The sequence below is a fragment of the Urocitellus parryii genome, chromosome 6 (assembly GCF_045843805.1).
Source record: "Urocitellus parryii isolate mUroPar1 chromosome 6, mUroPar1.hap1, whole genome shotgun sequence".
NCBI classification, from domain to species: domain Eukaryota; kingdom Metazoa; phylum Chordata; class Mammalia; order Rodentia; family Sciuridae; genus Urocitellus; species Urocitellus parryii.
The window spans coordinates 131923350-131937220 of record NC_135536.1 but is presented as its reverse complement, the minus strand read 5'-3'; the positions used below and the strand labels follow the sequence as shown (position 1 = coordinate 131937220).

At 38.4% G+C, this 13871-nt stretch overlaps 1 protein-coding gene across 1 annotated transcript in view; it reads left to right on the top strand.

The window, feature by feature from the left end:
* The window catches only part of Pde8a (phosphodiesterase 8A), a 154679-nt gene that overhangs the window by 85453 nt on the left and 55355 nt on the right, over positions 1 to 13871 (top strand). The window contains exon 3 of the mRNA XM_026388247.2: positions 800 to 990. Coding sequence (XP_026244032.2) covers positions 800 to 990 — 191 coding nt within the window. The remainder of the gene's footprint in view (positions 1 to 799; positions 991 to 13871) is intronic.

Here is a 13871-nt window from a genome sequence, read left to right as displayed (position 1 = left end):
GGAGATCTTTAGGGAGATGAACATTTATAATGGCTGCTCCATCTCCACCTGACCCATTACTGTTACCACATTAATGAGTCTGGCTCTGAAGAGATGGAGCCATGTTCTGGTTCAGGAGCCAGCTCTGGTTGGGCCCTGGATGGAGAGGGAAGAGATAGTAGATCCAGGCCTCCCAGATTTGGGGCTGGAGCTAGCATAGCCAGCTCTTGTCCTATCATCCACACAGATGTAGCCTACCACACCTGGTATTGTTCCTTTGTCACTTAAGTGGTAGGCTTTGAAATGTATTATTTCAGTCTACCTATTGTTACTTTTACAATCAGAGTGATTTTTTTTAACCTTGAAGGAACTATATAAAATTCGGTGTCAAAACTTTTAAATACAATATTGAAATAATTAAGTGTTTCTATAGTTTCACTGAAATATTAGCATTTGTCATCAGAGGCATACTCCATCAAGTTTCTGTTTACTAAATAAATATTGTGTATTTTAATTGGTTCAATTTCAATATAAAATGCTCTATTAAGTCTTTGTTGAGTTCTGCCAGTGGGTTTATTAGCAAAAGAAATAAGTATATGAGCCATGCACTTGAACTTCTAGACTAAGAGTAGATAGATAATAACACTGATTCGGGGAACTGAATGAGAATGCTGTGAGTTATGGATAGAAGAAGGATTTGAATTTGATGATTATGTTCTTGTGTGACCTTGCCTGAAAAGAGTTGGGAAATCATAGTTAATAAATAACAATTCTAAAAACATCTCTGAAAAAAAATGTGTATGTGCTCTTTTTGATTCAGGTACTTTTAGTGTTTACCAAAGAAGATAACCAGTGTAAGGGATTCTGCAGGGCATGTGAAAAAGCAGGGTTTAAGTGTACAGTAACCAAGGAGGCACAAGCAGTCCTTGACTGTTTCCTGGACAAACATCATGACATCATCATCATAGACCACAGAAATCCCCGTCAGCTGGATGCAGAGGCATTGTGCAGGTAAGCGCACGATTCAAGCCTAAATAATCCCACTGGCATTTGTAACAAATCAATGGAAAGTAAGCAAGACATTAGAACCTCATTATTTCTTAGACTAATCTCTCTTGTTTTGTGTGACTTTGCTTTGTTTAAAAAAGTTTTAAAAAATGTGAATGAGAACCATTAAGGGTTAAGATGAAACTCAATGTTTAATTAAGCATAGTTATCAACTGCATGTTACTGTGACAAAATTATAATAATTTTCCAGATTTTTTTTAAGTTAAAAAATTTCAGAATTGTTTTCTAATATTAGAGAAATGTGCTTCATTTATAATGCATGCAACAATATTAATATCATGAGAGAACTTTGGGTTGCAGGCATAAATCTAAAAAAGTGCTTCTTTAAAATTAAAGAAAATTTTTTTGCTGCTGATAGATGCAAAGTGAAGAAGTAAACTACCCATTTTATTTAATAGGGGAAAGACAAATCATGACTTTAGTATAATGTACTATATACCATAGTTATAGGATATTTATTTAATTATATAACATAGTTAGGATATTTAAAATCTTGACTTTTGATAAAAAAGATTTAAGCCAAATATAAAGAGTTAAAAATTGACATGACAAATAGCATCATATCAAAAGGTTGTTTGTGGGGGGTACCTAGTTATTTCTGCATGTGCTTGCTTTCTTGGTGGCAAGAACCCACATTTCTGATAGTAAGACCAGGTGGCTTTCACCCTAGCATGTTTATATTTGTAGTTTCCTCTCTGACCTTGATCTAGTAGCTGAAGTGCTGCCTATATTCCTTGCCAATTGACTCTGCAGCAAGCCATTATCACTATAGTCCAGAACTATTTGACATCTTGTATGGCCAGTCACCAAGGGAAATAGAGAAAGCTCTGGCCTGGGCAGAGAGAAGTAAACGTCCTAGCTCAGCTTTTCCCCTGTCCACCTGCTGGGCTGGGTAACTCTGCCTTCTCTGGAGATGTTTTATCTCAGCTGTAAATTATTTTTTTCAGCATTCTTTTTTTTTGTTGTTGTTATTTATACAAAATAAGAAATACAAAATACAAAAAAGTGGAATGCCTTACAATTCTTATTACACATATAGAGCACAATTTTTCATATCTCTGATTGTATACAAAGCATATTCACACCAATTTGTGTCTTCATACCTGTACTTTGGATAATAATGATCATCACATTCCACCATCATTTATAACCCCATGTCACCTTCCTTCCCCTCCAACCCCTCTGCCCTATCTAGAGTTTGTCTATTCCTCCCAAGCTCCCTCTCCCTATCCCACTATGAATCAGCCTCCTTATATCAAAAAAATATTCAGCATTTGTTTTTTGGGATTGGCTAACTGCACTTAGCATTATCTCCTCCAGTGCCATCAATTTACCTGCAAATGCCATGATTTTATTCTCTTTTATTGCTGAGTAATATTCCATCTTTTTCATACATTCATCTATTGAAGGGTATCTAGGTTGATTTCACAGTTTAGTTATTATGAATTGTGCTGCTATAAACATTGATGTGGCTGTGTCCCGGTAGTATGCTGTTTCTAAGTCCTTTGAGTATAGACTGAGGAGACAGATAGTTGGGTCAAATGGTGGTTTCATTCCCAATTTTCCAAGAAATCTCCATACTGCTTTCCATATTGGCTGCACCAATTCGCAGTCCCACCAGCAGTGTATGAATGTACTTTTCCCCCCACATCCTCACCAACATTTATTGTTGTCTTCATAATAGCTGCCATTCTGACCTGAGTGAGATGAAACCTTAGAGTGGTTTTGATTTGCATTTCTCTAATTGCTAGAGATGATGAACATTTTTTCATATATTGATTGATTGTATATCATTTTCTGAGAAGTGTCTCTTCAGATCCTTGGCCCACTTATTGATTGGGTTATTTGTTTTTATGGTGCTTAGCTTTTTGTTGTTGTTGTAGTTGGACACAATATTTATTTTTGTGTGGTGCTGAGGATTGAACCCAGCTCACCTCACATGCTAGGCGAGTGCTCCACCGCTGAGCCCCAGCCCCAGCCCCGGTGCTTAGCTTTTTGTGTTTTTTTTTTTTTTAATTTTTTTTATTGGTTGTTCAAAACATTACAAAGCTCTTGACATATAATATTTCATACATTAGATTCAAGTGGGTTATGAACTCCCATTTTTACCCCAAATACAGATTGCAGAATCACATCGGTTACACATCCACATTTTTACATAATGCCATATTAGTAACTGTTGTATTCTGCTACCTTTGAGTTCTTTATATACCCTAGAGATTAGTGCTCTATCTGATGTGTGAGGGGTAGAGATTTGCTCCCAAGATGTAGGCTCTCTATTCACCTCACAGATTGTTTCTTTTGCTGAGAAGAAACTTAGTTTGAGTCCATCCCATTTATTGATTCTTGATTTTAATTCTTGTGCCACAGGATAAATTGAAGAGTATTGGTATTAGTTCTTCTTATTAAGGAAGCTGGGGCCTAATCCCACATGATGGAGATTAGGGCCTACTTTTTCTTTTATTAGACTCAAGGTTTCTAGTTTTATTCCTAAGTCCTTGTTCCATTTTTGAGTTGAGTTTTGTGCATGGTGAGAGATAGGGATTTAATTTCATTTTGTTGCACATGGATTTCCAGTTTTCCCAGCACCATTTGTTGAAGAGGCTATCTTTTCTCCAATGCATGTTTTTGACACCTTTGTCTAATATAAGGTAATTGTAATTTTGTGGGTTAGTCTCTGTGTCCTCTATTCTATACCATTGGTCTACCAGTCTGTTTTGGTGCCAGTACCATGCTGGTTTTTTGTTGTTGTTGTTGTTGTTGTTGTTATTGCTCTTGTAGTACAGTTTAAGGTCTCATGTAGTGATGCCACCTGCTTCACTCTTCCTGCTAAGGATTGCTTTAGCTATTCTGGGACTCTTATTTTTCCAGATGAGTTTCATGATTGCTTTTTCTCTTTCTATGAGGAATGTCATTGGAATTTTGATCGGGATTGCATTAAATCTGTATAGTGCTTTTGGAAGTATGGTCATTTAGATAATTCTGCCTATCCAAGAGCAAGGTAGATCTTTCTATCTTCTAAGGTCTTCTTTGACTTCTTTCTTTAGGATTCCATAATTTTCATTATATAGATCTTTCACCTCTTTTGTTAAGTTGATTTCCAAGTATTTTATTTTTATTTTATTTTATTTTATTTTATTTTATTTTATTTTTTAGGCTATTGAGAATGGGATAGTTTTCCTCGTTTCCCTTTCTGAGAATTTGTCACTGATACAGAAATGCCATTGATTTATGGGTGTTGATTTTATATCCTGCTACTTTGCTGAATTCATTTACTGGTTCTAGAAGTTTTCTGGTGGAACTTTTAGGGTCTTCTAGGTATAGAATCATATCATCAGCAAATAGTGCCAATTTGAGTTCTTCTTTTCCTATATGTATCCTTTAATTTGTTTCGTCTAATTGCTCTGTCCAGTATTTCAAGAACTGTGTTAAATAGCAGTGGTGAAAGAGGGCATCCCTGTCTTGTTCCAGTTTTTAGAGGGAATGTCTTCAATTTTTCCTCCATTTAGAATGATGTTGACCTGGGGCTTAGCATAGATAGCCTCTATGATGTTGAGGTATGTTCCTATTATCTCTAATTTTTCTAGCGTTTTGAACATAAAGGGGGTGCTGTATTTTGTCAAATGCTTTTTCTGTGCCTATTGAGATGATCATATGATTCTTATCTTTAAGTCTGTTGATGTGATGAATTACATTTATTGATTTCTGTATGTTGAACCAATCTTGCATCCCTGGAATGAATCCCACTTGATCATGTTTTTGTATTCAATTTGCCAGAATTTTGTTGAGAATTTTTTTTTGCATCCATGTTCATTGGAGATATTGGTCTGAAGTTTTCATTTTTTGATGTATCTTTGCCTGGTTTTGGAATCAAGGTGATACTGGCCTCATTCAATGAGTTTGGAAGTGCTGCCTCTTTTTCTATTTCCTGAAATGAATTGAAGAGTATTGGTATTAGTTCTTCTTTAAAGGTCTTGTAGAACTCGGCTGTGTATCCATCCAGTCCTGGGCTTTTCTCGGTTGGTAGACTCTTGATGATATCTGCTATTTTGTCACTTTGAATTGATCTGTTTAAATTGTGTATATCATCCTGATTCAATTTGGGCAAATTATATGACTCTAGAAATTTGTCGATGCCTTTGATATTTTATTATTTATTGGGGTACAAGTTTTCAAAATAATTTCTAATTATCTTCTGTACTTCTATAATGTCTGTTGTGATATTTCCTTTTTCATCAAGTATGTTAATGATTTGAGTTTTCTCTCTTCTTCTCTTCGTTAGCATGGCTAAGGTCTGTCAATTTTATTTATTTTTTCAAAGAACCAAATTTTTTTTCTGTCAGTTGTTTCAATTTCATTGATTTCAGCTCTGATTTTAATTATTTCCTATCTTCTGCTTTTGGTGTTGATTTGTTCTTCTTTTTCTAGGGCTTTGAGATATAATGTTAAGTCATTTATTTGTTGACTTTTTCTTCTTTTAAGGAATGAACTCCATGCAATGAACTTTTCTCTTAGAACTGTTTTCATAGTGTCCCAGAGATTTCAATATGTTGTATCTGCGGTCTCATTCACCTCTAAAATTTTTTTAATCTCCTCCTTGATGTCTTCTGCAACCCATTGTTCATTTAGTAGCATATTATTTGGTCTCCAGGTGTTGGAATGGATTTTATTTTGTCTTCAGGTGTTGGAATGGATTTTATTTCTTATTTTATCATTGATTTCTAATTTAATTTCATTATGATCTGATAGAATGCAGGGTAGTATCTCTACTTTTTTATATTTGCTAAGGGTTGCTTTGTGGCATAGTATATGGTCTGTTTTAGAGAAGGACTCATGTGCTGTTGAGAAGAAAGTATGTTCTTTCGTTAAAGGATGGGATATTCTATACATGTCCGTTAAGTCTAAGTTATTGATTGTATTATTGAGTTCTATAGTTTCTTTGTTCAGCTTTTGTTTGGAAGATCTATCTAGTCATGAAAGAGGTGTGTTAAACTCACCCAAAATTATTGTGTTGTGGTCTATTTGACTCTTGAATTTGAGAAGAGTTTGTGTGATGAATGTAGATGCTTCATTGTTTGGGGCATATTTATTTATAATTTTTAAGTCTTGTTGGTTTATGGTTCCCTTGAGCAGTATGTAATGTCCTTCTTTATCCTTTTTGATTGACTTTAGTTTGAAATCTACTTTATTTGATATGAGGATGGAAACTGATGCTTGCTTCCACAGTCCATGTGAGTGGTATGATTTTTCCCAACCCTTCACCTTCAGTCTGTGGATGTCTTTTCCTATGAGATGAGTCTCTTGGCTGCATATTGTTGGGTCTTTTTTTTTTTTTTATCCAATCTGCTAGACTATTTCTTTTGGTTGGTGAGTTTAGGCTATTAACTTTCAGGGTTATTATGGAAACATGATTTGTATTCCCAGCCATTTTTGTTTATTTTTGATATTTAATGTGACTTGGTTTCTTCTCTGATTAGATTTTTCTTTGGTATAATACCTCCTTCTGCTGATTTTCATCATTGTTTTTCATTTTCTCTTCTTGGAATATTTTGCTGAGGATGTTCTGTAGTACAGGATTTCTAGTTGTAAATTTTTTTCATTTTTGTTTATCATGGAAGGTTTTTATTTCATCATCAAATCTAAAGCTTAGTTTTGCTGGATATAAGATTCTTGGTTGGCATTCATTTTCTTTCAGAGCTTGGTATATGTTGTTCCACGATCTCCTGACTTTGAGGGTCTGGGTTGAAAAATCTTCTGAGATTCAAATTGGTCTCCCCAATATGTGATTTAATTTCTCTCTATTGCAGCTTTTAAGATCCTTATTCTGTATGCTAGGCATTTTCACTATAATGTGCCTTGGTGTAGATCTGTTGTAATTTTGTACATTTGATGTCCTGTAAGCTTCTTGTATTTGGTTTTCCAATTTGTTCTTCATGCTTGGGAAATTTTCTGATATTATCTCATTGAGGAGATTGTGCATTCCTTTGGTTTGAAAAATCTGTGCCTTCCTCTATCCCAGTAACTCTTAGATTTGGTCTTTTGATGCTGTCCCATAATTCTTGGAATGTCTGTTCATGGTTTCTTACTATCGTCACTGTGTGATCAACTTTATTTTCCAGATTGTATATTTTGTCTTCATTATCTGACATCCTTTCTTCCAAGTGATCTAGTCTGTTGGATATGCTTTCTATTGAGTTTTTTTATTTGATTTAAAATGATTTCAAGGATTTCTGACTGTTTTTTTTTTTTCAGAGTCTCTATCTCTTTCTTGAAGTAATCTTTTGCTACCTGTATTTGCTCTCTTACCTCATTGTTGGAGTGATCAATTTTTGCCTGTATTTGCTCATTTAGGTCATTCTTTAATTCACAGATCATTTTAATTATGAACCTTCTGAACTCCTTCTCTGACATTTCATCAACTCCACTGTCCATGGGTTCTGTTACTGTAGAGTCCTGGTTTGTTTGAGGCACTTTCCTCCCTTGTTTTTTTCATGTTGTCTATGTGTCTTCCTTTCTTGCAGTGTGGATCTGAGATATTACAGTTTCTTCCCTATATCCTTGTAGTACCCCTGCAGATTGTCTGTATCTCACCTTGATGTTGGGCTTCCAGACCCTTCTGGTGTTCCTCAATGAATGCTACTGCATCCTAGAATAGGTTCTGTGCAAGTTGGAGTGGGTGGATCTGGACTGCTGGGCTCAACCTTCTGAGGTAGTCTGCTGTTCGGAAGAGGCAGTCCTGTGCCAGAGGTTAGGCTCTGGTGGGTGTCTGCCCCACTGGTGGAGGGGTGGACTAGACCTACTGTGAGCCTGGATCCTGCGTGGGCTGCTGTGGGCCATCAGCTGTAAATTTGGAACACTTATTTTCCAAGATCTCTTCTTTCTCTAACATCCGATGGGTATCACTCAAAGGAAGGGCAGGAAATATATAAATTATGTGATGTCTGAGTGTGTTGGTGGAATGCTGCAAGGCAGGAGAGATATCTAAGGAAGGACAAAGGGATGCCAAGTTAGAAAAGCTGAGGCAGAGGATGGGAGGAAATGCTAAGGAAAACTTAGCCTCTTTCCCTGTCTTCTACAGGCTCAAACATAGCCACTGGTATGTGCTGGACAATGGAAATTTATATTCATAAAGGTGACTGCTGGATCATCCTGTATTATGAAAGAAAAACTAAGTTATATTAGTTATGCTCCACTTTTTAAATCATGATAAAATATACATAACATACTCCACTTTTTTTCTTTTTTGTTTTTTTGGTAGTGAGGATGAACCACCACTAACTAAGCCACTACCCCACCACCACCTTTTTTTTTAAATTTCAAGACAGGGTCTGGCTTGCTCAGGCTGGCCCTCAACTGGCTACCCGCCTGCCTCAGGCTCCCAGTTAGTCAGGATTTTAGGTATGCACCTCTGTGCCTGGCCTCTGCTCCACTTTTTTTTTTTTTTTTTTAATTTTCACGTGGTGCTGAGGATTGAACCCAATGCCTCATGCATGCCAGGCGGGGGCGCTACCACTTGAGCCACATCCCCAGCCCACTTTTTAAGGGAAGAAAATACACTGTTGTATATTTTGGGAATATTCTAAACACATAGGGTTAATTAATTTAACAAAATTTTATAGAGCCCTGTATAAGAGAATTTTGTTTATCCAAAAGTAAATAAAATTAAGCTCTTGTCTTTTACAAACCTGTGAACTAGTGAAGTTGGAATATTTAAATGAAAAAAGTATGTTACGTACTACTGAGAAAAAATACAAATACCAAATTCCATAAATATTATAATAATTTTTTCATCATATAAAGGACTATTTTATATAATTTTTAAACAAAGAGTAGGAACTAAATTGCCTAACATGGTTCTTAAGAAATGCAGAATGTCATCTATGATATTCACTTCTACAGAGTACCCACCACCTTTTATCCAACCTCTTTTGGGGTCCTCCAGTTCCCCAAGGGAAAGCTCCTGAGTTTCAGAATTTCTCCTTCAGGTTGAGCCCAACTTGTCTGGATTTGGTTGCCAGATAGATCTGTTCCTCTTTCCCGGAATGAATCTCCAACATTTGAAGACAGAAATTGTGTTCCTTCAAGATATGTCTTTGCTGAATTGAGCACATCCTCATTGCTGTTAATGGCCCCTCACAAGAGTGTGGTTTCAGATTCTCACCCCATCTGAGGACCCTCTTCCAATTAATAGCTCTTGTAAACCTGGCTCCGAACTGAAAGTTCACAATAAGTTTGGATGGACCAGTGAAGAACAAACAGAACAGTACCCTCCCTTCCCCTACCAGAGAGCAGACCTTTACAAAAGCAGACTCTGGTCACATTCCTTTCCTGATGGCTGCATTCTCGCCTGGGCCAAGAATCTCAAGTCTTTCTCGCTAGCTTTTTCCTACCACAGCATCTTCATCTTATTGGGTAAGAGTTTGGGGTGGGGTTTGGGTCTTTCCTCCCATTCATATTGAATTTTCTAGATGCGGAAGCAGGCCTTAATTTATTATCCTAAGTTAATTTCATCTTGATTCTGGCTCTTACCAGGTTCATCTCCTTGTACATCTCCCTAGAGGGATGCCTGCTTGCTATAGACTGCTTCTTCAAGAACTCTCTACAGACTCTGCTCCTTAATTGGCTTACTGTTTCTCCCAGGAGACCTGCACAACCAATGAGTCCTTAGCCTTGAGAGAGGATTGTCTTTCCCTCTGTCTTCCCTTTTAGGATGCCTAATTGACATCTGTGATCTTTGAAGGATTTTTCATCAGTTGCTGACTTGTTCAAATAACTGGGGGCATTTGGAATTCCTTACACTCCTTATGAGTTGCCTTCCTGAAGGTCAGATATTCTGTGCTGTATTTCCACATTCATGATTTAGGGGCCCTGCTTTGCAAGTCTCAGTCTGCATTTGATACTAGAGCCATATAGATGAATAAGACATGATTCTCACCTTCAAGGAACTAATTTTCTAGCTGGAGTATGTCTTTGTACTGCTATAACAAAATACTTGAGACTAGGTAATTTATTTCTTACTATGCTTTTAAACTAACATTAAATTGTACATACTAATGTGTGGTACCTTATGATATTCAATACATGTATGCATTATGTAATGTTTAAATCAGGTTAAACATATTTATCTCCTCAAATATGCATCATTTCTTTATGGTGAAAACTTTCAGAATTCTTTCTTATAACTTTTTGAAATGTACAGTATATTACTGTTACCTGTAGTCACCTCACTGTGCATAGTATATCAGAAGTTCTTGAGAAACCTGGTAATCTATAAAGAACAGAAAATAATTTTTCTCTTAGTTCTGGAGGCTAGGAAATCTCAGATCAAGGGGCTTGCAGGTTTGGTTGTCTGGTGAGTGCTGCATCCTCAAAGGCTGCATGCAGTTCCTCTTTTAAGAGCCTTGATCCCATTCATGATAGAGGAACCCTTATGGCCTATGCACCTCTTAAAGACCCCATTCTTAATGCTGTCACATTGATACCACCTCAGTTTTGGAGTAGACACATCAACTCATACAGAGGACAAGTGAGTGACTACAATACAGAGTTACAAGTGCCCACAGAAGAGGTTTACACATAGTGCTCTGGGTACCTGTGTCAAGGAGGGCTACACAGAGGATATTTGGGTTGAGTCCTGAAGGGTGGATATAAACTTTGAAAGAAACTTTCTGGTAGAGGGAGCTTCTACTGGGTAGGAAAATGAGGGTGTCTGGGCTCCTCTGCTCAGTGCTGGTGGCTGCCAGCCAGTCAGATGAGGATCATGGTTCAATAGACTGAAGCAGCAGAGACAAGCCAGGTCTGGAGGCCCAGTGTGCTGAGCCAAAGGCTCTGAGTTCTACCCTTTGGGCAATTAAAATACTAGCATATTCTGTGCAGGGCAGTTCCAGGAGAAGATGGAAGATCACTTGGTACAAAGTAGAGGATAGTGTGGAAGACAGGAGGAGTAGAGGCAGGTGAGCCTGTGGTGGGGCTGCTGGAGGCCATTTTGTGCAGTACCTGTATTTCCTGTCAGGAGATCCAAAAGATAGCAAGAGAGAAGATCACGAAATAAAAAAGCAAAGATAAGACAATAGAGATAGAAGAGGCTGGGGAAGCAGAAAAGGACAGGGGTTTCCACTCTGATCTGTTGTACTGAGGAAATATCGTAAGAGTGTGCTCCACACACTTCAGTTTCTGAAGCTTAAATACCGGTGGCCCTAAAGGAAGGCAGTGGGAAGAGGCTTTAATTCTCTCCCACTGCATCTGCTAAGTTTGGGATGTAGGAGTTGCACTAAAGAAACAGACAGCCAAGCCCCAGCTGGTCAGCAAGGCTTCTGTGAGCTCGCCAGAGGCCCCACTGCTACCCCTGTTGCCGCTTTGTTCTTCACATTCTGTGTGTTTAGAAACCTGAGATGGGATTGGACAGAGCCATGGTTTTTCCTGTTGTGTCGTAGAAAGGGACAGAAGCACAAGGAGACTGAAACAGTCCTTCACATACTGCAGTTTTAGAACTACATCAATTCTAAAATTTAGTTTGAGAACAAGGAGAGCAGTCCAGGAGTCACACTGTGTAGTAGATGCACCCATCCACTGCCAGTACTTGCCAAGCCTGACTGCACCTGTCCACCTGACCTGCAGCTCGGAGCTCAGAAGGAGTTGCTGGCACCTAGGGTCCAGTGCAGGGGTGCTAAGGAAACTTTGACCCTCTCTTCTGACAAACTCTCAGCCTGGGTAGGTGCTGCTCCTGTTCAGTGGTGAGTGAACAGGATGAAGCAGGGGACCTATGAAGATCTGCCTTGGCATATCTTCAGGGAAGAATAGCCCTAATAACTAAGAGCATCATTTTTTTATAAGAAACTGAAAATCTTTTTGGAGACATATGCTGAGTGTACTTTGAAGAAGTGAAGAAATATTCCTTTGTGCTATAGGAGCAGGGCTCCGTAATGAAAAGGAAGGTTTTGTAAAAGGAGATGGAAGAAGAACTACATGGAAACCCAAAGCACATTAACAAAATTAAAATCTGAGTTGAGTGCAGAAGCAAGATTGACTCAGTTCCAGATGCTTTCATGTAATTTCTTGATTTGCCTTGGTCTGCAGATCCTTTTTACCATTGGAAATTTCATTATTTTTTATCTGAAATTCACTCCATGTGGCAGAGAACAGTAGCAAAAGCACAATGAGTTGTGCTTATGCAAAATTTAACTCTATAAAGAGCTTTACCATGTTCTTATTGTGAGCCTCCATCATGTGGCTGTTTTTCCAATGTTTTGCCAAGACCATCAACAGAATTATTTGTAGGCGGCCCAGGTGACTTGAGATTGTAATTAGTTGCTCCCCATATCCATTTCTGATCTTTTCCTAATAACAGAATTTCTGATATTTAGCTGGGCCTATGGCCACTGAGAAACAATATTGCATTTGCTAGCTTTTCTTGAAGGTGGCCAGTGGAGCTATCCTGAGATCATCTGTGAGTTGCCTATGTGCTATTCCTGCATACTTAGGTCTCTTGAAAGTTTTCTTGAAGAGAGGGAGCACACCCTTTTTCCTGCTGTCTGGAATGTGGACATTATGACTAGTACTCAACAACTCTTGGAATATGAGGAATAAACCATGTATAGACAATATTGGAAAAATAACTAGTGGGAGAGGCCAGGTTCCTGGCTGTTCAAAGTGCTATGGCAGCCCTGGACTCTTTTCCTCTGTATATCTTTTATGTGTGAGACGGGTACATATAGTTAAGTAACTCTTCTTTGGGGCTTTCTATCATGTGTAGCCAAGTTGACTCCTACCAGTACACCAGATAACATGGTTTTCAGAGAATCACGCTTTGCTCTCACAGAATATCATTCTGCAGGATAGCGCTCCTTCTTAAATCTGCCTCCTATTGTCCAGGTGTACTTATTGACTGAGCCGAGTCATTTCTTTCCTAATTTTTATGATTCTAAAGGATGTTCCTTTTCCAGCAGTTCCTCCTCTATATGCACTAGAAAAAGTCAAGAGTACGCCTCTACCTTCTTCTCACTTTTAGAGCTCCTTTGAAGGGCTTGCTCCAATTAAACATGGTCCTCCCTTCCACTTCTTCCTTAGCCAGAGCCCCTTGTTCTTGTATCTCCAGTTAGGAGCAGGCCACCCAAACTTTCTTACTGAGATCATCTGTGTGGTTGCCTATGTGCCATTCCATCATTCAGATATCTGTTTTTCTAAAAAGCTAGAGCTGGTTTAAATGGCTGGCTGGGTACTTAAATCTTTTTTTCCTCCCTCTAGATCTATGTGATATGATAGAAACATAAATACAAGAACAGGTACAGTGTTCCTTGAAGTCATGAAAAAACCACTGTGTGACTGTGTCTCTCTTGCTCCTTGTTTTGAGATGAATGCTGGGATGGACATTAGCCTTCTCGAGTGTCTGCCACTCAGCAGCCCTTCTAGGCCTGAACCAGGGTTAGACACTTGGTCTGCAAGCCCTGCAGTGGCCTGTTTGGATGGTCTCTTCCTATTGAACCATGTAGTGTGTGTTAGGTTGGCTCTGCTTGAGAGCACAGGCAGGTGGGAGCTAAAGTTAGTCCCTAGAGCTGCTTTCCTGTTCCTGAGCAACACTCCTACCACAGGATAGTCTGCATCTATATTACAGCAAGCCTTTCTCAGCCTGTGACCCCTAAGGAAATTTATCCTGAAGGCTCTAAGATACAGCCTTGCCCGTTCATTTGTGTATAGCCTGTGACTGCATTCAATGTCAGAGTTAGGTCGTTGGGACTGAGTTCATATGGATCCATATGGCTCACAAAACCTAAAATATTTACTTCCTGGCTCTTTACAGAAAGTTTGCCAACACTGAGGCCCTCCAA